This window comes from Rhinolophus sinicus, chromosome 14 (assembly GCF_057876585.1).
Source record: "Rhinolophus sinicus isolate RSI-liver-muscle chromosome 14, RSI-T2T, whole genome shotgun sequence".
In the NCBI taxonomy this organism is placed as follows: domain Eukaryota; kingdom Metazoa; phylum Chordata; class Mammalia; order Chiroptera; family Rhinolophidae; genus Rhinolophus; species Rhinolophus sinicus.
Genome location: NC_142514.1, coordinates 124343060 through 124369660, shown reverse-complemented (window position 1 = coordinate 124369660; position 26601 = coordinate 124343060). Strand labels below are relative to the sequence as shown.

The 26601-nt window shown below is 35.8% G+C and overlaps 1 protein-coding gene across 1 annotated transcript in view; it reads left to right on the top strand.

Annotated features, from left to right (window-relative positions):
• Nucleotides 1–3283, top strand: part of DEUP1 (deuterosome assembly protein 1) — a 69289-nt gene extending 66006 nt beyond the window's left edge. The window contains exon 14 of the mRNA XM_019737506.3: nucleotides 2405–3283. Within this exon, the coding sequence (XP_019593065.2) occupies nucleotides 2405–2581 (177 nt within the window). The 3' untranslated portion in view covers nucleotides 2582–3283. The remainder of the gene's footprint in view (nucleotides 1–2404) is intronic.
• The last annotated feature ends 23318 nt before the right edge of the window (nucleotides 3284–26601 follow it).

The window sequence follows — 26601 nt, the reverse complement described above, 5'->3', positions numbered from 1 at the left end:
GGCCCCCAGTGACTTCTTTCTTTACCTGAAGATAAAGGAAATACTGAAAGGAAGATATTTTGATGACATTCAGAACATCAAGGGTAATACAATGACAGCTCTGATGACCATTCTAGAAAAAGAGTTCCAAAATTGCTTTGAATGGTGGACTAGGCGCTGGCATCAGTGCATAGCTTCCCAAGGGGAGTGCTTTGAAGGTGACTGTAGTGATATGCAGCAATGAGGTTTGTAGGGCTTTTTCTAGGATGAGTTCGCAAACTTAATTGTCCAACCTCGTATACTGATGTGTATAGAATTGTTTAAAAAAATGTTGCTCCTTGAATAAGATCCCAAGGTGGGTCTGTGTGTCACTTGGCCGTGCTTCTCTATAGAAGGAAAAGAGATCCATAATGTTTCATGAAGTATTTCAATCAATGGTTATTCACCGATAGTGCAGGCCAGAATTACATTGATGCCCTTTTAAAATGTAAGTGCTTGGGACTCACCCCTGGACATTCCATGAGCCTTCAAGGATCTCTATATTTTAAAGAGCTACAGTGATCTTTTGTGCCTGTTTTTGAAAAACCTCACCCATTGCTCTGATATGCATACAGAAAAATGCGCAAATCAGAACCAGACAGCTTGATGAATTATCACAAAGGGAACACATCAGTGTAACTACCTCTCAGGTAATAGAGTATTCGTGACATTCCAGAAGCTCCTCTCATGTCCCCTTCCAGTCACTCCTTCAACTTGTGCCCAAAGTAACCACTTTTAACATCATAAATTAGTTGTTGCTATTTGTAAATTTTATATAAATGGTATCATATCATATGTTCTTTTGTGTCCTGCTTCTTTTAATCAACACTGTTTATGACATTCATCATCCATATTGTTTTATGTAGCTGTAGTTTATCCATTTTTGTTTCTGTATTGTATTCCATTGTATAGAAACACCACATGCAATGATACTACAATTTATCCATTCTACTATTGACGGACACTTATTTCCTTTTCTGGGGCTATTATAAATAACGCTGCTAAAAACACTGTATGTGTTTTTTGGTGCACATGTGTATAATTTTCATTGGGCATATAGCTAAGAGTTTGATTGCTAGGTAACAGGATAAGCATAAGGTCAGCTTTAGGAGGTATTGCTAAGCTGCTTTCCTAATTTATTTGAGCCAGTTAACACCCCAATAAGTAATTCATGAGTGTTCTCCTTGTTTTATATTCGTTCCAACACTTGATGTTAATTGACCTTTTTAAATTTAGCTTTATGGTCAGTGTGTAGTAACACCTTATTGTGGTTTTAATTTTTTTATCTGGTGACTAATGACGTTGAGCACCTTTTCATGTTTATTGGCCATTTTGATAGCCTTCACTGCAAAATGTGTTCAGTTTACTTGCCTAAATTTCTACTGGCTTGTCTTTATTCTTATTAATTTGTGGAAGTTCTTTGTATATTCCAGATATAAACCCTTTGTTGATCATATATGTATTGCAAATATCTTCTCCCACTCTTACTTGCCTCTTCACTTAATGGTATCTATTGATGACCACAGTTCCTAATTTTAATACATTCAAACTTATGAATCTTTTCCTTTATGGTTAATATTTTTGGGTGTCCTATTGAAAACTTTTGCCTGTCCCAAAGTAATAAAAATATTATCATATGTTATCTTCTGGAAGCTTTGGCTCTTTACTTTTCATATTTAGATCTACTCCTGGAATTAATTTTTGCTTATGGTGCAAGGTAGGAGTCAGAATCTTTTCTCCCATAGAAATACTCAAATGAACTTGCACATGTACTCCAGTCCTGTAGATTCTTTTGGATTTTCTATATGCAGAATCAACATATGACAGTTTCATTTCCTACTTTCAAATCTTTATACCTTTTTTCCTTTTTCTTCCCTTATTTTATTGATTAGGGCCTCCAGTAAATGTTGAGTAATAAAACTGGTATTGCCAGTATCCATATTGCAAACGGAAAGTTTTCCATTTTTCACCATTGTGTATGACGTTTGCTAAAGACTAGACTAAGTAAGCCAGAAAGATAATAGGTGGATTACTTAAAATCGTGAGGAGTTGCCTGTTTTCAAATGAAAATCATTGGCTCTGCAAATTAGTGGAGTATGTTTTAGGCAAGTTTCTTAGCAATTATGTTGTCCCTGCATTTACAGTTGGACACTATAATATTCATTTTTAGAGCTTTTTAATGTCATGGAGCTGTGATGTTTTAGTTCCTTGAGGATTTCATTAGACTGCATTACACTGGTAGAGGGAATTCAGCTTTTGGTGTATTATTTCATTAAGAGTTGCAGTGTTTGACAATATGTCAGGGAGGAAGCATGCCTGTAAATATGAAGATTTAAAAAGGCTTTGTGTTCCTCACCTAACTTGTCTTTTTTCTTTCTTTTTGTAGTCTCCCCCAGATATATCCTTCCCTGCTTCTTTGGCTGCACAGCATTTCCTTCTGGAGGAAGAGAAGCGAGCAAAAGAACTTGAAAAACTTCTAAACACACATATTGATGAACTGCAAAGACACACAGAATTTACTCTTAATAAATACACGAAGCTAAAAGAAAATAGACACATATGAGCTTTTACACTTTTTTTGTTTCCCTCACCCCATGAAAAAGAGTTCTGGCAAAATATTTACAAAGCTGATTAATGAAATTGAGAAATTTTGTTCTGTTTTCTTGAGTAAATTATTTCTGTATGACAGCTAGAAAATAGTAAGTATTTTGCTTGATATAGCTGTTTGTATTTCTGCATTAACATAATAAATTGTTCAGCTATAGAGTTATAAAATAAACATAACTTTTCCAAAAGAGATTTTTTTCCAGTCTAAGGAATATTTTGGAATTAAATACGTAGTTTTTACTCCCACTTGAATTGTATACTGAAAACCGATTTCCTCTGTAACAACACAAAATGAGGGCCAGGGAAGTGCTATAATTCCAAAGGTAAACGAATCAAGTGCAGCTCAGTTGTAATAGGTTCGAAAACTCAAGGATTTTTAAAAAAGAAAAGAAAAAAAGTATTTTGAGCTATATAAACATCCTAAAACTTCTTTTAGAAAAAAAAAAAGATCTAGTGTTACCGTTTCATTTTTATCTTTATAATGTTTTAACACATGGAATGTACCGTTTACACAGTTAAAGTGTGCCACAAGTTAATATTCTCCTGTTAGCACTAAGTACTTCATGAACACGGACAAGATAAAGAAAATATAAAGCATTATTATTGTTACATTCTCCTTTGTAATACCTCTGTTTTTGTTTTTAATACAATAAAGGAATGTAATAAAAGAGTGTACAATAAAGGAACAATAAAATTTTAGTTACAAATATACATGCATGATAATCCCTTATTCTTCCTTTAAAAATGATATTTACATAAAGATTATGAAAAGTCCCTAGTTAGTTTCTCAAGCTAAATCCTACAGCTTTTATGTTTCCTTTATTTTTTTCTTTGTAGAAACTAAACCTAAACATACTGAAAGACAAGTCAAGATGTCTTTAGGTAATAAGTGTCATTGTCATGAAAATGCAGAGCCCTGTTCACTGTAGGTGACTTGACCATGTGGATTTGCATAGCTCTTTATCTTTGCAAAAAGCCTCCCCAGTGCATTGTTTATTTCAACTCAAAACAAGCAAGGCTAGGGTCCTTGTTCCCTGAAATCAACCTGTTAAGAAACTTCCCAGAATCATGGTGAACAAGAGAGGCAGAAACGCCTGACTTCTGATTCCTGGCTCCAGCTCTTATTACTTCCCAGGAGCACCTCTTATTAGCAAGCAGCTGGTGAAGAAGGCTGTGTCCACAGAAGCCATGTTTCATGACAAAACCTCAGAGGAGTACAAAGCCTTTATTTAGGGTGGCCCCCAAAAGCCCCAGAGGAGAAAAATAATTTAAAAAATCACAATGCGGGCCGGCCCAGTGCCTCAGGTGGTTGGAGCTCTGTGCTCCTAACGCCTAAGGCTGCCAGTTTGATTCCCACATGGGACAGTTGGCTCTCATCCACAAGGTTGCAGGTTCGACTCCTTGACTCCCACAAGGGATGGTGGGCAGCGCCCCCTGCAACTAAGATTGAACATGGCACCTTGAGCTGAGCTTCCGCTGAGCTCCCAGATGGCTCAGTTGGCTGGAGCGCGTCCTCTCAACCACAAGGTTGCCGGTTCGACTCCAACAAGGGATGGTGGGCTGTGCCCCTGCAACTAGCAACAGCAACTGGACCTGGAGCTGAGCTGTGCCCACCACAACTAAGACTGAAAGGAGAACAATTTGAAGCTGAATGGCACCTTCCACAACTAAGATTGAAAGGACAACAACTTGACTTGGAAAAAAATCCTGGAAGTACACGCTGTTCCCCAATAAAGGGAAAAAAAAAATCACAATGCCATTAAATTAGTTAGTAATTTCTAGCCTGAACACAAGGAAAATAAAATATTTTCCAGTGTTATCTTTCGAAGATGGGAAGAAAAATATGCTTAGGAAAAGGGACTCCATCAACCAAGTGCAAACCTTTATATCCCTAATGCAAATGCAAACAATGCAAAAGTTTAAATATACGCATCTTTATAATCCCCTAAATCTGAATGTCACTTCATTCTCTTCAGGATTAAGACATGATCAAAAAGTGTGTGGTGAAATAAAGATCTAGGCTACAATGTTCTTAGAATTTAGTGGAATCAAGAGAGCATAAACGTGGAGTATGTCCAGGACCACGGTGAATTTGCCCTTCCAGATTATTATTTCACGGCAATAAGCACATTTCTTTTAAATAAGTCGTGCAGCAATTCACTAACACCAGCTATGTTAAAAGAGTGATTCTCAATATTTTTATTTGACAGCAGGATCCGGTGTTCAAAAGCAAGCCTATGCTGAAGCCCAGCATATAATCAAGATAAAACTTAAGCAGCTCTGGCTGGATGTTGAAAGGAGAGGAGTGAGGCCTACCTGCTGTCCATTCTCACTCCACTTCCCTCGCCTCCCCTCCACAGACCCAAGGGAGTCCATGGAGCAGCTGCCCCAGATGTTGTTGCGGGAGGGATTGGAGGAGACGCCAATTTGCTCTGTTATTACTTTAGCACAGAATGTATTTTCCTTCAGCAACCATGTCAATGGCTATCATGTCCTCTATAAGATAAAAGCCACTTTAGCCCATGATTTAGCTAAAACATGACGTAAGGAATAGAGAGGGAAACAGGAAAAGGACCAATCAGGCCATCAAACACCGGAAGTCAGCTCAGAGAGGAAGCACGCTTTGAGTTAACTTTTGCCTCAAAATGGCTTAAACATAAACTTTTACTTCTCAATTATCCAGGCGCACATTAACTGGTTTGGGAATTAAGCAAATTTGGGGGAAGGAAAACTGCTGGAAAATCACAGATAACCCCCAGGTTTCAGTTAAAACAAAATGATGAACAAGTCTTCATTATCTGTCAACAGAGCCGCTCTAGCTACGTGGAGCTTAGTCTCCCAGCACCATCGTCCTGAGCCTCAGCCCCACCCAGGCCCTGGCTGTCCGCTCTCACTTTGGGACAGCGACAGGAGTGAAATAGCTCAGGCTGCCTAATGATAGAGGCCTGCCCTGGAGGTGAGTTAGTCTAGGGCCCTGCTATGCCTTAATCATGGTTAATTTCACCCAAGCAATCTATCATCAATTGTAGTTTTAACAGTGATGTGGGGTTCCCCCTCACCATCCCATTATCTCAGTTCATGGAAATGTCCTCTTTTTACATGCCTCGAGTCTCCCCAGCTGGCATGAAAGCTCCCAGAAGAGAGGAGTACTTGTAGGCTTCCTGGCCTCCCCCAGGCACCTCGCCCAGGTCCTGGTCATGGGATGTACTTGATAAGTAGTGATTGATGGGTGGATTGCATCCAGACATGGGGATGCCTTTTGGAAAGTCGAGTAGAGGAAGTTTGGGGCGCTTTCAGTTACAATGAAAAAATACTAGATGTATCAAATTATAGCTGCAAAAAAAGTGCACAAACTGAATTTGCCTGAATGCTGGTGGGCATGGAGGAAAATGTCACTCATATTTGACCTCACATAGGACCATCTGAGCATCTACACACTCCTTTTGTACATTTCAACTAATGCCTGGTAGGAATCTAATATAGGATATTAGTCGTATGCTTAATGGTCAGAGCCAATGACACCATAAGAACCCCAGGGTTTGAGCAACACAGTACAAGTATGACAAGGATCTGTGCCCAAGGACTTAAAGCCCAAATAGCTACTGAAACTCTGCCCAATCCTTCGAGCCCCACAAACTAGAACATCACCAGGAGCCAAACCCTAAGGGCTAGGACATTCCAAACTGATGTACAGCTCTTTCCTCTACAGTGAAGTTGCACTGTGGCCCAAGGATGATGCATGCACCATGGGCCTACCGAGTCCTGGCTGGGGGGAAAGCCTGGGGAAAAGTTTTCATGACCTCTGGGGAACTTCCAGGGCAGGCGTGAGGCAAACGCATAGGCCTGAGTCACAGAAGTGAGACAGTAAGTGCCACTCATCCTCCTCCCCCAACATGGGGCAAGAAGGGCCAGTCCCGTAACAAGGATAGACATGAGCCAGCGTCAGGCAGGCAATTCCTGTCATGGTGACCACCAGTCCCACCACACCGCTGACCTGCAAGGTCATCTAGAATAGCACGGTTTCAAACAGGGACGGTTCATCAGGGCCAAGCATAGAGATGCTCAGGGCCACCTAGCTGGTCCCAACACCAGACCAGAAATTCTTAGGTCCTCAAGGTTCTCAGTACATTAGGACAGGTTAGATCTGTTGAAAGCAAGGGATTCTCCATGTCTTGGCCTCGAGAGCTTAACAAAGCCTCCGTTTCCTTAGCTGTAGAACAGGCATAAAAATACTACCTGTGTCCGAGGATTGCTGTGAGGGTTTGTACGCAAAGCAGTTGGCATGAAGTCTGGAACAAACTGAGTCCTCCGTAAGGGCTGTTGTTAGCACTTCTTGCCGTTCTTGCTCTGAGCTCAGAAGATGACATACACCCTCAAAGAATAATACTATCATTTATTGAGGACCATGTACCAGCCACTGGAATATATATTAAACTCATTTAGCTGTTAACAGTTTTATTAAGAAATAACTTATGTACCATAAAATTCACCCATTTAAAGGGTATAATACAATAATTTTTACTAAATTCAAAGTTGTGCAACCACTGTCGCAACTCAATTTTGGAATGTTTCCATCACCCAAAAAGATCCCTACTGCTCATTTGCAGTCACTCCTTGTTCCTATGCCCAACCCCAGGCAGCTGCTAAACTATTTTCTGTCTGTGATTTACTGGACATTTCAGATAAATGGATTCCTATAACATTTGGGGTTTTGTATCTGGCTTCTTTGATTTAGTATGTTTTTTTGTAGTTCATATTGGAGCATATATAAATATTTTGTTCTTATATTGCTGACTAATATTCTATTGTATGAATAAACAACATTTTGTTTATCCATTTCATCAGATGATGGACATTTGAGTTGTTTCTAGTTTGGTGGCTATTATGAATAAAGTTGTTACGAAGATTTACATATAAGTCTGTGTGTGGATATGTCTTCATTTCTGTTGAGTAGATTCCTAGGAGTAGAATTTTCTGAGTCACATGCTAAATTCATGTTTAACTTTTAAAAGGAACTGTCAAAATTATAACATTTCAGTGTGTATGAAGTGATATTTCATTCTACTTTTAATTTGCATTTCCCTAATGACTAATCATTGAGCATCTTTTTGTGTTATTGACCATTTACATACCTTCTTGGGTGAAATGTCTATTCAAATCTTTTTTTATAAGTCCTTTATCAGGTATATGATTTTCATGTACCATCCCCAAGTCTGTGGCTTATCTTTTCATTTTCTTAATGGTGTCTTTTGAAGCACGTATGTAGTACAATTCATTAGTATTTTTTTCTTTTATGGACCATGCTTTTGGCATTATATGTGAGAAATAATTCCCTGAATCAAGGTCATGAATATTTTCTCCTGAAAATTTTATAGTTTTAGGCTGTACATGATCCAGTTTACGATCTATTTCAAGTTAACGTTTCTATATGGTGTAAGACTCTAGATTCATCTTTTTACATGTGGATATCCCATTGTGCCAGAACCGTTTGTTGACTATTCTTTCCCCGTTGAATTGTCTTGGTACTTTTGTTGAAAAGTCAATTGACAATAAAGGTTTCTTTCTGGACTCTTAATTCAGTTCCATTGATCTAGATGTCTATCCTTATGCAAGTACCACTTAGTTTTCATTATTGTAGTTTTGTAGTAAGTTTTGATATTGGGAAGTGTGACTCCTCCAACTTATAAGATTGTTTTTGCTATTTTGGGGCCTTGTGTATTTTCCCATACATTTTAGGATTAGCTTGTAAGCTTCTCATTTTTGATAATAATAAAAAAAAAAACCACAAACAAACAAAAAAACACCTACTGGGATTTGATAGAGATTAAAATGGCAATTCTCTGCAAATTGACCTTTATTGAATGTCAATTTGGGGAGAACTGCCATCTTAATAATACTGAGTCTTCCAATCAGTCAGTGAACGTGAAATATCTCTCCATTTATTTGGATTTTATTTAATTTCTCTTAGAAATGCTGTACAGTCTTCAATGCATAAGTCTTCCAGTTCTTTTGTTAAATTTATTCCTAATTTTATTCTATTTGATGCTATTATGAATGGAATTGACTTTTGTATATCGGTCTTATAGCCTGTGACCTCACTGAGCTCATTTATTCTAGTAGTGTGTGTTTCTTAAATGTTTCTACATACAGGATCATGTTATCTTTAAATAAAGACAGCTTTTACTTCTTCCTTTCCATTCTGGGTGCATTTTATTTCTTTTTCTTATCCGATTACACTAACCAGAAACTCCAATACAATGGTAAATTGAAGTAGTGAGTGCAACCATATTTCTGATGTCAAGGGAAAGGTGTCAGTCTTTTACCTTTAAGTATGATGTTAGCTGTAGTCTTTTTGTAGATGCTTTTTATCAGATTGAGGAAGTTCCTATCTATCCCCAGTTTGTTGAGAGTTTTTATGATTGGGTGTTAGATTTTGTTTAATGCTTTTTCTGCATCTATTGAGATGATTGTGTGGTTTTTGTCCATTATTAATATAGTATATTATGTTAATTTATTTTTTAAGATAAACTGGTCTTACATTCTTGGGATAAATTGTATTTGATCGTGGTGTATAATCCTTTTTATATGTTCCTGGATTCGGTTTACTAATATTTTGTTGAGAATTTCTGTGTCTATATTCATGAGGGATAACAGTCTGTAATTTTCTTTTCATGCCTTTGTCTGGCTTTGACATCAGGGTTACTTCTTGCCTCATAGAAGGAACAGGGAAGTTTCTCCTACTCCTCTATTTTCTGGAAGAGTTTGTAAAAGACTAGCATTATTTCTTCAAATGTCTGGCGGAATTCTGGGCCTGGGCTTTTCTTTGTGGGAAATTTTTAATTATTAATTCAATGTCTTTCCTTTTTATAGGTCTATTCAGATATTCTATTTCTTCTTGAGTCAGTTTCTGTGATTTGTAACTTCTAAATTTGACTTAATCTTTATAATAACCATTCAAAGAATTAGGCCCAATTTATTTTGAGACTTATAAGGCTGAGTAATTTATATCAAGGTCAGATATGTGGAAAATGGCCCGACTGTGGGGTTCCAAAGTCCAGCTGCTTATACCAGGCCACACTGCTTCTAAACAGACATAGCGCTTCATAAAATGATGACCTCCCCACCAGAATCACCACTAAATCACCCCTCTTCTGTCAATGCCCCAGTCCATCCAAGTTTTGCTTTTTCTCCTCAAAGACCTGTGCCTCCTTGGAGTCCAAGTTGCTGGCAGCAGGGATGCTGCTCACAGACCAGGGTTTTCCTTCCCCCACAGCCTCATTAAGAATCGCTGCCTTAAGTTGCAGCATGGTGCTCACAGGTAAACCCTCTTGGGAAGAAGTCCAACAACAGAGGCTACACTTAACAATTTAAACTGACACTTTCCTCCCTTGCCTGCCAAGGTGGGGAAACCAAATGCCTAAGGACCTAAGTGATTAGAATGAACCACACTTGTTTTGACATTGACAGCTGACAAGTGATAATGAAGACCTCTACTAGATACGAGCCTGATGTGTGACTTCCTAAATGTTGTTTGCTCACACAAAAGTGATATGGTTGCTCCCTAAACAGGAAGAACCCATTAGAGAGAAAATGTATTTGGTTCTGTGTGCTTCACATAAAATAAAGAATTAGGCTTTTTATTTATCTGGTCAATATGTCTTTTATCAGGCATGGTGGACTGCCTAAAAGATTATTATAAGATGAGGCCAAAGGGCCCATACTAAGTAAATGCTACAGGTATTGTACTTGAGATGTGCACAACAGATCTCTCTTCATCAGAAAATTGTATAATTAAAATGATAAAATAGAAAACAATTGAACTAACATTCTTCACATTTGGTATGGTTTCTGTTGTTTTTCTGTTTCTGAAAATAAGAACATTACAGCTTTCAAATTTCTCATTTTCATCAGTTTGAGGAAAATCTTCCAAAGTCAGTACTGTTTGAGCTTGAACTATTTTCAATGCCAAACATATCTCTTGGCTGAGATAAATTATTTGATGAGTCATTCCCAAATGATTTTGATGGATAAAATGATGAGCAACAAAACTAAAACAGCTCTTTAGCTTCAAATATAAAGTTGGCTACATACAAGTATAGTTTATAACCAAAATTTTTATATTAACAAGAGTTGCACCCAAGAATTTTGTACACACACACGCTTATACATACACATACATACACACACACATGAAGCTCTGAAATAATCATCAATAAAAATAATAATATAAATAAATAAATAAAATAATAAAAGTAAAAAAATAATAATAATAAAGAGGGAGGGAGGAAACTTTTGGAGGCAATGGATATGTTTATGGCATAAACTGTGGTGATTATGGATGTACACTTATCTCCAAATCCTTTATACATAAATATGTACAGCGTTTTGTATGTCAACCATATCTCAATACAGTGATTTAAAAAAACAAACATGAGTCAAGAGCAATCTCAGAGCTCAGAAAATAAACACATAGTTCAGTCACTGTTTTTAATACTAAAAATGTAAGGATTTAAGAAAATATAGGATTTAATGGACAAAAACATAGCTTCATTTTGGATAAAATGCATTTATTTCATTGACGACACTACAATAGATATATAAGGCACCCAAAATTTTGGGTCTATTGTTTAAACCATCCAGTTTGTAGTACTTTGTTACAGGAGCCCTAGCAAACTAACACACTCATATATCACAGACTTGGAGCTACAAAAGCTAACAACCTTGAAATGGCAATGAGCACAGATGAAAAAGCCCCAGCAAAGCCTGCTCTTTCTAGACAAAAGACAAAGGGTACCCTCACAAAGCAGAAACCTTTTAGACAATAACGACTTTAATTCAGCCAACTATCACAGAAAAAAAAAATGTGGCCCCACCCACATCCACTACAACAAAGGTGGACAAAGAGCCTGGATTTCCACCCTCATCCCAAACCTCCCGCCAAAGTGGTGTCAGAGAAGGCTGAGTACGGTGGCAGAACTTTCATTCCTGCCAGCAGGTGATGAGGCAGCCCCCTCAGTATCAGGGGAAGTATGTAGGGAGCCCCCACAAGGCAGTAACAAGGCGACCTTCCCTTTCCCCTAGGGTGGTGTCAGTGGAGGCCTAGTAGAGAGTCAGGATCAGGATATTCACCACAGCAATAACAAGGCCACGGCCTCCCTACCCCCCAGAGTGTCACTGGAGTCCATGCAGAAAGCAGAAATGAGGCACCGCTGCCCCTCTCATCCAGCGTAATATCAGCAAAAGACTACTGGGCAGCCAGAATTCCCACCCCAGCAGTGATGACAAGTCCCTCTCCCCAGGTGTCAACAGAAGTTGAATCAAGAACCTGAGCTTCCACTACCATCTGGCAGTAGTGATGCTGCACCCCATTTCCCTGCTTGAATGTTGTTAGAATAGGCCTTCTAAAACACAAAATTTAAATAAGATCCAGTGTCTTATAATATAATGCTCAAAATGCCCAGGTTTCCATCAAAACTAACCTGTAATACCAAGAACCTGGAAGAAACTCATGTTGAATGAGAAAAGATAATCAACAGAGGACAACACCAAGACGACAGAGATGTTAGAATTATCTGACAAAGATTTAAATTAGCCATAATAAAAATGAGTCAGCAAGCAATTAGGAACATGCCTGAAAAAATTAAAATGCACAAAATTTCAGCAAAGAAATAGAAGGCAAAGTAACACCAAATGGAAATCTTAGAACTGAAAAATACAATATCAAATAAAAACTCAGTAAACAATTTCAACAGTACAATGGAGGAGACAAAGAAAACAATCAGTGAAAAAAGAGAAATTACCCAATCTAAATAACAGAGAGACAGTAGAATTGGGGGGGAACAACAGAATCTCAGGAACATATGAAACTATAACAAAGGACTTAACAATTGTGTCATTAGAGTCTTGGAAGAAGATGGAAAAAAGGGCAGGGCTGAAAAAATACTCAAGGAAACAATGCTTGAAAACTTCCCAAGAATCTAATCAAATTCCAAACAGCATAAACTCAAGGAAATCCACATTATGATATATTACGTCAAACTTCTAAAAATTAAAAACAAAGAAAAAATCTTAAAAGCAACAAGAGACAAACAACACCTTACCTATAAAGAAAAAACTATTTTAATTAAAGCAGATTTCTAATCAGAAACCATGGAGATCAGCAGTAAATGGACAATATTTTCAAGCACTGAAAGAGAACCATAACCCAGAATCTTAGTGAAAATACCCTCAGGAATAAACAGGAAGTCAATATATTCCCAGATGAAGGAAAACTAAGAGAATTTGCAACCAAAATTTGTCTACCCTAAAAGAATTACTAAGGAGGTTCTCTAAACAAAATTAATTAACTAATTAATTAAGTAGTTTATTAAATGAAAGAATCTTGGACTTTCAGGAGAAATTAAAAAAAAACACTAGAAAGAGTAAAAATATGGTTCAATACAATAAAGACTGTCTTTCTCCTGTTTTCAAAATTATATTTTATGGTTAAAGAAAAATCATTACACTTTATGATGTGATTCTAAATGTATGTAGAGTTAACATTTCATTTATAACATATAATTATGTTATAATTTTAATTTATGATTATTTTATAAACAGGGTAGGGTAAAGGGAAAGAAAGGAGGTAAGATTACTACACCTCACTGGAATTGAATGACACTAGAAGACCAAGTTATGTATACATAATGTAACTTACAACAAAGAATTGAAAAGTTATTCCAGGGTGGCCAATTGGTTCAGCTGGTTAGAGCACAGTGCTCATAACACCTAGGTCGCCCGTTTGATTCCCACATGTGCCGGTGAGCAGCGCCCTCCACAGCTAGATTGAAAACAACAACTTGACTTGGAGCTGATGGGTCCTGGAAAAACACACTGTTCCCCAATATTCCTCAATAAAAATGAAAAAAGAAAAAAGCTATTCTAAAAGATATAGTCAAAAACACTATAGATAAGTAAAAATAGAATTTTTTAGAAATGATCAGGAAAAAGTAAACAGAAAAGTTAAAAACAGAGAGAATAACAATATAAAATATAATGTCAGGTTTAAGCCCTGACATATCAACAATTACATTAAATATAAATGGTCTAAATGTACCAGTTAAAAAAACAGGGAGTGGCAGAGAATGGATTAAAAAACATTACCCAGCTATATGCTGTCTACAAGAAACTCATTTCAAATATAATAATACAGGCAGGTGGAAAGTAAAAGGATAGAAAAATTCTATCATGCAAGCACTGATGAAAAGAAAGCAGAAGTGGCTATATTAATGTCATATAACATAGACTTGGGAGCAAAGAAAATTATCAGAAACAGGGAGGGACATTATATAATGAAAAAAGGGTCAATCCACCAAGAAGAGAAAGCAATCCTAAATGTGTAGGCACCAAAAAACAGAACAAAAACTGATAGAACAAAAGTTGCAATGGACAAATCCACAATTACAGTTGTATAATTCAACTCCCTTTTCTCATCAATTAGAATACTAGACAGAAATCAGAAATATAAATTATAGAATATAGAAAAAAATCAACAGTACCATCAACCAACAAAATTTAATCAACCTGTATAGATTATTCCACCCAACAAAAGCACAATACATTCTTTTCAAGTGCCCTCAGAACATATGCCCAGATATACTATACCCTGTGTCATCAAACAAACCTTTACAAATTTCAAAGAAATGAAAAAATATAGAGACTACATTCTACCACCACAATTGAGTCAAACTAGATATTAACAACAGAAAGAAACTAGAAAATCAAAAATAGAAAAAGAAAGAACTAGAAATCAAATCAGTAACAGAAAAATCTCCAAACACTTGGCAACTAAATAATCAATGGGTCAAAGAGGGAGTCTCAAGAGAAATTTAAAAATGTACTGAACTGAATGAAAATGAAAAGATAGCATATATAAATTTGTGGGAAACAGCTAAAGCATGACAAAAAGGAATTTCATAGCACTAAATGCATACATTAGAAGAGAGAAAAAAATCTCAAATCAATAATCTAAGCTCCTCTCTCAAGAGTCTAGAAAAAAAGAACAAAATAAATCCAAAGCAAGCATAGGAAATAAAAGAGCACACATCAATGAGATTGAAAGCAGAAAAATAATAGAGAAAAAAAACGTGCTGATTCTTTGAAAAAAATCAATAAAATTGACAAATCTCTAGCAAGAATGATAAAGAGAAAAAAAGGAAGAAGACACAAATTACCAGTATTAGGAATGAAATAGGGGATATCACTGCAGACCTACAGACATCAAAAGGATAAAAAGGGAATACTATAGACAACACTATTATGAATGCTATGAACATAAATATTTGACAATTTAGTTTAAATGGTCCAAGAACTTGAAAAACACAAATTACCACAATCCACCCAGTATTAAACAGATCACTTGGATAGCCCTAAAACTACTAAGGAAATAGAATTCATAAATTAAAACTACCTAAAAAAGAAAGCTCCAGGCCCAGATGGCTTCTTGAGAAATTTTCAACAAAAGTTCAAAGAATAATTAACATAAAATCTACACAATCTCTTCCAGAAAATAGAAGACTATCTAATTCATTTCATCAAGATAATATTACAATACCAAAACTAGCCAAAGACAATACAAAAAAATGCAGACCAAAATCTCTCATAAATATAGATGTAAACATCCTTAACAAAATATTAGCAAATGAGTTCAGTAATACATAAAAAGAATTATACACTATGATTGAGATTTATTCCAGAGATACAAGACTATTTCAATATTCAAAAATCAGTGTAATCAACCTAAAGACTAAAAAAGAAAAACCACATGATCATATCAATTAATGAAGAAAAAACATTTGACAAAATTGAACAACCTTTCACGATTAAAAAACACTCTCAGAAAAATAGTAATAGAGGGGAACTTCCTTAATTTGATAAAGAATATTTACCAAAAAAAAATTGTGGATAATATTTTAGTTAATTGTGAAAAACAAAATGCTTTCCCCCTAAGATCAGGAACAACACAAAGATATCCATTCCTACCACTTTTACTCAACACAGTGCTGGAAGGTCTAGCCAGTGTGATAAGTGAAAGAAAAAAAATAAATAAATAAAATAAAAGAAAAGAAATAAAATGTACCCAGATCAGAAACAAAGAAATAAAACTTTCTCTACTTGCAGATGACATGACTGTCTAGTAGAAAGTCCCAAGGAATCTACAAAAAGATTCCTAGAATTAATAAGTGAGTTCAGCAAGCTGGCAGGATACAAGACAAACGTACAAAAATCAATTGCATTTATATATACCAGCAATGAATTCACATGTGCACATTGAAGTTAAAAATACAATATCATTTATAATCATTCAAATACACGAAATACCTAGGTTTAAATCTAACAAAACATGTGCAGACTTGTATGCTAAAACACTGATGAAAGAAATCAAGAAGCTTTAAATAAATGAGATATACACATGGATTAGAAGACTCAACATAGTAAAGATCTCAGCTCTCCCCAAATTGATATATAGGTTTAACACAATAGCTATCAAAATTTCAGCAAGATTTTTTGGTAGACATAGACAAGATTATTCTAACATGTATATGGAAAGACAAAGGAATTACAATAGCTAAAACAATTTTGAAAAAGAAAAAAAAAATCAATCTACCCAATTTCAAGACTTTATAGGGAAAGCATGCAAGACATAAGACCTGTAATTATGATAGAGCAGACTCCATCTTGAAAAGCTGACTCCATTTTAAAACTAATCTGCCTGAACCCTTGACTTCCTTCCTCTTTTCCCCGGGTGGACTCGAGACTGTGTACAGAGACTCCAGGTTAACCAAACACCAGCATTAATCCTTTCCCCACCATTACTCTTTCCTCCAGAGAAAGGTTTCCTCAATATTATCTATCTTTTAAATTGCTCCAGCACAAGAGCCTCTGTATCTGGTCCCTTTGTTCCAGTCAATCACCCCTACATTCCTTTCGGAGTAATTAGGCCCATTTCTTAGGGGATATAAAACAGGTGGTCTGAGGTGGTGGTGGGGGGTATGGGGACCCATTTGTCCTGCTGGTGCCCAGGGCTGCATTTCTGTAAATTCCCTGTTAAAAATCTTTAAAGCGACAATTGGACTTGTCCGTTTCATTCTTTGGCCTCTCCGCTCCCTCAGCATTTGGGGGCTGCTTTGCATACAGGGCCTCCTCATGAAACATACTTTATTAAAATATTAACTTTTGATAATTTAATTATGAAATCAATTATACACAAATGGATCATAGATTTACATGTAAAATTATAAAAATTTTAGGACAAAAACATAGGAGAAAAGCTATGGGACCAAGAGCTAGGAAAAGAGTTCTTAGACAAAGGAAAAGCACAATTCATATAAATAAAAATTGATAAATTGGAAGTCATAAAAATTAAAAACTTTTACTCTGCGAAAGACCCTATTAACAGAATGAAAAATGATACTGGGAGAAAATACTTGCAACTCACATATCTGAAAAAGAACTAGTATCTAGAATGTGTAAAAATCTCTCAAAACTCAACAGCAAAAAATAAATAATCCAATTAGAATATCAGTAAAAGACATGAAGCCACATTTCACTGAAGAGGATATACAGGTTACAAAAATAGCACATAAAAAGATATTCGACATTAATAGCCATTAGGGAAATGCAAATTAAAACCACAGAAGATATCACTACACATCTATCGGAATAGCTAAAAATTAAAAATAGTAACAGGAAATGCTGGCAAGAATACAGAGAAATTGGATCACATTGCTGGTAAGAATGTAAAGTGGTACTGTTACTCTAGAAAACAGTTTGGCAGCTACCACATGACCTAGCAATTACACTCATTTATCCCAGAGAAGTGAAGACTTCTGTTCACACACACAAAAGCCTATACATGAATGTTCATAGCAGCTTTATTCATAATAGCCCCAAACTGGAAACAAAACAACAGATGCCCCTCAACAGGTGAATGGTTTAAAAAAAAAAAAAGGTACATCCATACCATGAAACACCACTCAGTAATAAAGAAACCAATTAACCCATACAAAACCTAGAGTCGTCTCCAGAGACTTACGCTGAGCATTGGAAGTTAATGCCAAATGGTTACGTTTTGTTATACAACATTCTTGAAATGACAAAATTACAGAAATGGAGACCAGATTAGTGGTTGTGTGGGACAACGAGGGAGTGGGGGCAAGAGGGAAGTGGGTGTCGCTATAAAAGGGAAACAGGAGCATCTTTGTGGTGATCTATTCTGTACCTTCACTATGACGATGTAAATATCCTGATTGTACTAGGATATTGTACTACACAGGCTTGAAGAAGTCAACATTGGGGGGACCTGGGTAAAGGGTCACAGGATCTCTCTGTATGACTTCTTACAACTGCATTTGAATCTACAATTATCCCAAAATTTAAAACATAACTTTACGTAGCTCTCCATCTATTCCAACACAGGTAGCAGGCTGGATTTGGCCCACAGCCTGTAGTAGTTTATAGTTCAATGCAAACACCAAGAAACATTATATGTTCGTTCAATAGTGTTTTAGATGCTAAAAATTTAGAGATCTAAACTCAGAGGTCTTAAAATGTGTTACCAGTCATTAGCTTTTATAATTACTGCAGTGGTTTGCTAGAGGGCACATTTCCATGCCGAATCCTAACATGAAGGGATAAGAGCAGTGGAGATGTAATCTCCTCTGCATTTGGAATATTCAAAATCCTTTCTCTTGCTCATCCTTTCATATCAGCGTCATGACCTCATCTCCAGTTGTATGCCACTCCTATTTTCCTACATCCTGGAATTTCATTACATCATGGAAGTTGGTGTTTGTTTTAGTCAACTGTGTTGTGGGCCGTGTAAATATGATTGTTTTTCGAACAGGGGTCCTGCTTGAATTGTATAGATTGGTTTCAACTTTCTCAGTCTCTCCTTTTACAGTGTCTTGTCCACTGTGTTGCACAAAAAAATTTCTAAACAATATTTAAAACATCTATATTCACACGTTCATATTAGAAAATCTAGATTGATCCAATATAATCCTTATTCAGTCATGCAGTATAGTCTGTTTCTTTTGCATTGTTTTTTAACTGTTTAGTTTGGCCTCTTTAAAAAAATGTATTGTGATCCTTAGCCGTCTGATGATATATGCGCGGGGCATATACAAAAAGGTCTGTGGCCATGGGTGAGGCTTGATACAGCTAAACTGCCCCAGATCATTTCTTTGAGTAGCCAATGTTAATGTTTTTAGGTCTTTTCTCCTGTGCCTATTAAATTGCCTGGAGAAGATGCTTTGCTTTCTGTCTGAAGGGTATAACGCCCCTCTAGCATTCCAGGGCTAGGTGTGGACAAAAGGCTGGGACCTCAGCATTTGATGTGTCTATCAGTAAAGCCCCATATTTTTAGTACAAGGCCTCCTCCGCCAACCATACCTAGTACCCTCAGCCAAGCCACCATATTTTAACTTCTAAGAATCACCTGCTTTCTGACAGGGTAGGGGAAGGAATCTGGGATTCTAATGAGTTTATACTAACGTTCAACCCATCTTTTTTTCTAGCTCAACCTTCACAATTACTTCCAGAAGAACCTCATCATTTCAATTCTTGAGCTTTATGAGAATCTGCAGTGAAAGTTGGGTTGATTCTTAGGCGCTCTTATTGCTAGCTTATAATTCAGCATTCTCAGGTCTGCTCAGCAGTTTACCACTCATCCATTTGCTTTTCATCTTCCAAAATGTTGTTTTTCTTATTTCTGCTCACTTTCTCTTCCTCCTGGGAATTTAGTTCATTTTCCTTTATTTTTGTTTTATCACCAGGAGGGAGCATGTGTTCAACTTGCCATCATTAACCAGAGGTCTTTATTCAAATAATCATAGTCTGAGCCAACATGTCAGGAATTCATGTCAAGGGTTTAACATGACATCTGGATTTGTCATCGTCCTTATCCAGTGAAGAGCTGGGATATGGGCATATCCCCTTTCCCCACAGTTACTTCATGCACATAGACTCAAGTTATCATTCTGGATGTAGCTGAGATTGGTTCTTATCATTACTGCAGGTGGTTAGACTAGAGGGCAGGGAGTCAAATCTCAAGACTAGCTTGAAGGAGGACATATGGTAAGATACCCTTATTTGGATAAGGAATCTTCTTCAAAATCCTTCTTTTCCTGCATTTTGTTTTGTTTTGTTAATACTGCAAGTGGGGTCCACCTTCCCTGGCGGTAGGCTCTCCTAACCCTAGATACTTAATCAGAATCTATCAGGGTGCTACGGGAAGATGTAGAAGAGGGAACCAGTAACTCTCTAGACCTTTCAACTCTAAGCTACTAGAATATGAATAGGTATTTGTGGGATAGTTTGGAAATCTAACCATGAAATATGCACTTTTGTTGCTATAAGAAAATGTGCTCAGTTCCATGTAGCAAATTTACATGTCAACAATAGGCTAAACGCCAGGCTAGGGGAGATATGCCCTTGGGGGAGAGCTGCAGAGGGGGGCAGACTCACAGTGATAGGCAAGAACAGCAAAGCAGAGAGTTCCTGGGGGCCATTTAGGAGTGGGGTTGACCTCTGTTGTGGGTTTATCAGGATGATGTGCCATCCTTCCTGGGGCCATGCCACCCACTGAAATAAAGGAACGTTAGGATGTGACATACACAAGTAGCACATCTTGAAGGTCATGGCTCACCTCAGATGTTTGCATGAGGGGATTAGAAACTGAAAAGAACTACTTGTGTTACCGGTTCTGCTTGACATTTTGCAAAGTTGACAGATTATCTAAGAAAGCATTTATACCGTGTTTCCCGAAAATAAGACCTAGCCAGACTATTAGCTCTAATGTGTCTTTTGGAGCAAAAATTAATATAAGACCCAGTATTATATTATATTATATTATATTATATTATATTATATTATATTATATTAATGATATTATATTATTATAAAGTCCTGGTCTTATATGATAGTAAAATAAGACCAGGTCTTATATTAATTTTTGCTTCAAAAGACACATTAGAGCTCATGGTCCGGCTAGGTCTTATTTTCGGGGAAACACGGTATATATATAGCAAGGATTTAGAGCATGTTACTTTTTTAAAGTTTTGACAATTTGATAGGTAAAATGGTATTCTAATACTAACTGAACAGAAATACATTTGTTTATAAAGTACTTTTCCCCCATGGGCTTATTGGCTGACCATTTATGTTTTTTTATAAATTATTTGTTCTTTCACTTACTTAGAAATATTTATTGGTCACCTCTGTTAGTTCCTGAGGAAATGTGAGTAAAATATTTTTTTGTGAATGCTTCTGGAACTTGAAAAAAACATAGCCTCTTTTTAAGGACAGAGTTTGACATATATGAATCAGATGTCTTTTATGATGTTGTTTGGGTCTTCTAAACCCCTACCCTTTATTTACTTGCTCTGTCATGGGCTGAAAATGGTGAACTAAAGTCTCCATTTACTAATATGTTTCTATCATCTGTTTTAATCTCTTTTATGCTATTTGTTCCCCTTCAACTTTAATAGTGAGGTTGTGAACACTACTTTCTTTATGCTTCCCTAACAATTTCATTTTTTCATGTTTACACATATAAATATTAAAAGCTATGAATCTTCCCTTCAGCACTCCTTTAGTGCTATTTATTTTCTTCATTTATCACTGATACACATTTTGCCCGTCCTTTTACTTTCAACTGTTTTGGATCACTTTAAGATATATCTTTTTTATATGTTATATACTTGGGTTTTTCTTTATGATCCAATTTGAGTCTTTTTCTTTAAATAAGTATCTCCAGGCCATTTTTACATTTACAGACATGACAGCTGTTTGGTCTTGTTTCTGTCACCATAGTTTACATTACACTATCTCCAATGCTTTAAAGCAACTTCAAATATATGAGTTGTTTCCTTTGCTCATGTATGTGTTGTAATCAACTTTAAAGTTTTTATTTTGTCTTACCCTTAAGTGGTTACCTTTATTTATTAATCCTCTATTACTTTAGCTTCTATTTATTGACACCATATATAAGTAATGCAAAATAAAAGTATCCTTTTACTTCCTCATATTTCCCTTCATTAAATTAGTCAATTATCTTATTTCTATTTATTCTTTCAGTTCTTACCGTTATATTTTAAACTATACTAGCAACTTTAAATAATTTTTATTCTTAATAAAAGAGTAAGAAATCAGAATACTTATGCCACCTCTTACCTTCTCCTCTTCTTTCCAACTTCTGTTACAACATTTCTGGAACCATGATTTCCACAGTTCATTCTTTCTTCATCCTATAACACATTCTTTTGCTGTAGTTTTTCCATTGTGTTGATTGTTTAGACTTTAGCCTCTTGTAGTGTCTTCATAAAATGTTCATGAAAATATTTCTTAATTTTTCATAAATCTATAAATGGACATTCGTAGATAAGTGGTAGTTTGATGGATACCTTCCCTCATTAAAATGTACACTATGCAGACTGGAATGGGTCTGTTTTGCTCATTGGTGTTATCTCTAAGGCCAAGAACAGTACCTGGCACATAGATGCACTATAAATATTGGTTAAATGAACAATACATAAAGGAAAAATACAAAAACAAGGACTTGGGTAGGATTTTTTCCTCCTGAGAATTTTGTCAGCATTGTTCTTCTAGTGCTAAATACTAAAAAGAGAGGTTTGAGGCCTGATTTCTACCCCCACTACAATTAAGTTTGGGTTTAAGCAATTTGACTTTGGGGTACCTACATGTGGTTTTCTGTGGTTCATCTTCTTGAGCCTATGGGTTTATACATTTTTTATCAAATCTGAAAATTTGTAAGCCAAATTTTATTAATGTTCCATGTGTGCTCTTTAAAAATGTTTATTCTCTGTTAAGTAAAAAGATTCATATTTATCTTCCAGATCAAGTGTATTAGTTTTATCCTTCAAATATTCTACATCTTTGCTCTTCTCAGCTGATCTCTCCATTTCTGAAAGGTGTATCTTAAAGTCTCCAACTAAAACTGCTGATCTACTTCTAGTCTGTCCATAGTCACTTGCTTTATATATTTTGAGGCTATATTGTTAAGAATATACATAGCCACGATCATAATAACATTTGTTACGTTATTAGTATATGTCATCCTTTGCCCTTGATGGCATATTCATCTTATAATTGTTTTGCTAATGTTAAAATTGCCACCACGGCTTTTGTTCAATTTACCTGACTTACCTTTTTCCATCTCTTTATTTTTTTATTAAATTTATTAGGGTGACATTGGTTAATAAAATTGTATAGGTTTCAAGTGTACATTTCTATAATATATAAGCTATATATTGCATGTGTGTGTTCACTACCCAGAGTCAGTTCTCCTTCCATCACCATATACTTGAATCCCTTTTCCCTTTTCTACCACACCCCTCCCCCTTTACCCTCTGGTAGCCACTAAACTGTTGTCTGTGGCTATGAGTGTTTGTTTTTTACTTTCAGTTTTATATCACACATGAGTGGGATATATCTATGTCTGGCTTATTTAGCTTAACATGATAATCTCTAGATCCACCCATGCTGTCGCAAATGCAGTATTTCATTTTTTCTTATGGCCACGTAATATTCCATTGTGTATATATACCACATCTTCTTTATCCAATCATCTATCGAAGGACATTTTGCTTGTTTGCGTGTCTTGGCCACAGTAAATAATGCTGCAGTGAACATGGGAGTACACACGCATGTATTTTTAGAGATAAGTTTTCAGAATTTTGGGTTAGATACCCAGAAAAGGAATTGCTGGGTCGTATGGTAATTCTATTCTTAATTTTTTTAGGAACCTCCATACTGTTTTCCATAGTGACTACACCAATTTATATTCCCAGCAGCAGTGTATGAGGGTTCCTTTTTCTCCACAACCTCTCCAACATTTGTTATTACTTGTCTTGTTGATGATAGCCATTCTAACAGGGGTGAGGTTGTATCTTGTTGTGGTTTTGATTTGCATTTCCCTAATAGATAGTTAAGCTGAGCATTTTTAAAATATGTATATTGGCTGTTTGTATATCTTCTTGGGAGAAGTGTCTGTTCTGGTCCTCTGCCCGTTTTTTAATTGGATTCTTTGTTTTTGATTGTTGTTGACTTGTACGAGTTCTTTACATATCATGGATATTAGCCCCTTATCTGAGGTGTTGTTTTTAAGTATCTTCTCCCATTTGGTTGGTTGCCTCTTTGTTTTGTTAATGGTTTCTTTTGCTAGCTGAAGCTTTTTAGTTTAATATAGTCCCATTCATTTATTTTTGCTTTTACTTACCTTGTCTTTGAGGTCAAATTCATAAAATCCTCTAGGAACTGAAGGTCCATAAGTTTATTACCTATATATTCTTCTATACAATTTATTGTTTCAGATCTTTCGTTTAGGTCTTTGATCCATTTTGAGTTAATTTTGGTATATGGTGACAGAGGGCAGTCTAGTTTCATTCTTTTGCATGTGGCTTTCCAATTCTCCCAGCATCATTTATTGAAGAGGCTTTTGTGTGTTTCTGGACTTTTTGTTGAAAATTATCTTCCCATATACCGACGGTGCCAAAAAATGTATACAAGTGGACACTTTATTCAATGTTGCTCAAACAGTAGTTCGCTGTGATCAGAAGTGTCTGGATGCTGATGGTAACGACTTTGAGCACCTCTTGTAATTGCAGAAGTCAAACATGATTTGTATTAATCTTTTGTTATTGGTATATATTATTACAATTTTAATACAGTATTGCTTTCTTAAAATGTGTATACATTCTTTTGGCACCCTCTGTATATGTGGATTTATTTCTGGGTTCTCAATTCTGTTCCATTGGTCTGTGTGTCTGTTTTTCTGCAAATATGCTGTTTTGATTATTGCCACTTTGTAGTATAAATTGAAGTCAGGGAGTGTGATACATCCGGCCTTGTTTTTTTTTTTTTTTTTTTTTAAGGGATTACTTTGGCTATTCGGAATCTTTAGTAATTCCATACAAATCTGGTGATTTTTTGCTTTATTTCTTGAAAATATACCATTGGGATTTTGATGAGGATTGCAATAAATCTCTATATTGCTTTGGGTAGTATGGCCATGTTAACTATGTTGATTCTTCCAATCCATGAATATGGAAGATCTTTCCATTTCTTTGTGTCTTACTTAATTTCTTTTAATAATGTCTTATAGTTTTCAGTGTATAGGTCCTTTACCTCCTTTGTTAAGTTTATTCCTAGGTATTTTATTCTCTTTTGTTGCAATTGTAAAAGGAATTGGTGTGTGTTTTTTTTCATTGCTTTTTCAGAGGTTTCATTGTTAGTATATAGCAGGGGTGTCCAATGTTTTTTACCAAGGGCCATATGCGGTAAAATACACAAACAGCAGGGCCACTTGAGGTGAAGTACGTATTGCCTCACCTGGTTTATTTAAGTAAACTAAATATATTTTTGGAATTTGCTGTGGGCCAATAAAAAATGGATTGCGGGCCGCAGTTGGCCCATGGGCCACAGTTTGGATACCCCTGGTATATAGGAATGCAACATATTTTTGTACATTGATTTTGTACCCTGCAGTGTTTATTATTTCATATATATATATATATATATATATATATATATATATATATATATATATACACATACATACATATATATACATACATATATATATATATATATATATATATATATTTATTTATTTATTTTTTATTTTTTTATTTTTTTGGTGGAGTCTTCAGTGTTTCTATATAGAGTCATGTCATTTGCAAAAGGTGACAATTTAATTTCTTCATTCCCAATTTGGATGTCTTTTATTTTTCTCTTGTCTGATTGCTCTGGCAAGGACTTCCAATACTATGTTGAATAACAGTGGTGAGAGGGGGCATCCCTGCCTTGTTCCTGATTTTAGAAGAAAAGCTCTCAGCTTTTCATCACTCATTATGATATAAGCTAAAGGTTTGTTGTACATGGCCTTTATTAGATTGAGGTCCTTTCCTTCTATATCCATTTTATTAACTATTTTAATCACAAATGGATGTTGTACCTTCTCAAATGCTTATTTCTACACCTATTAATTTAATCATACGATTCTTATGTGAATAAACATTTTGTTTATGTGGTGTATAACACTGATGTATTTGCATATGTCAAACCATCCTTGTGTCCCTGGCATGAACCCTACTTGATCGTGATGTATAATCTTTACCGTATTGCTTTATTCGATTTGCTAGTATTTTGTTTAGGATTTTTGCCTGTGCTCATCAGAGGTATTCGTTTGTAGTTTTCTTTTTTTGTGTTTTTCTTACCAGGTTTTAGTATCAGGGTAATTTTGGCCTCATAAAATGAGTTAAGAAGTTTTGCTTCTTTCTCAATTTTTTGGAAGAGTTTGAGGAGGGCAGGTATTAAATCATCTTTGAGTATTTGGTAGAATTCACTAGTGAAGCCATCTGATCCTGAACTTTTGCTTTTGGGGAGGTTTTGGATGATTGTTTCAATTTCCTTACTGTTGATTTGTCTATTTAGATTTTCCAGTTCTCTGTGATTCAATCTAGAAAGGTTATATATTTCTAAGAACTGGTACATTTCTTCTAGGTTATTGAATTTGGTGGTATATAGTCCTTCATGGTATTCCTGAATGATTCTTTGCAGTTCTGTGGTATCCGTTGTAACTTCTCTTTCATTTCTGATTTTGTGTTTTTTTCTCTTTTTTTCCTTAATGAGTCTACCCAGGGGTTTGTCAATTTTATTAATCTTTTCAATAACTAGCTCTTTGTTGCATTAATTTTTTTCCCTTGTCTTTTTGTTCTCTATTTCATTTAATTCTACTCTAATTTTTATTATTTCTTTTCCTTCTGCTGACTTTGGGTTTCATTTGTTCTTCTTTTCCTAGTTCTTTAAGACTTAATGTTAGGTTGTTTATTTGGAATTTTTCTTGTTTCTTGAAATACCGTGTTTCCCTGAAAATAAGACCTAGCCAGACAATCAGCTCTAATGCATCTTTTGGAG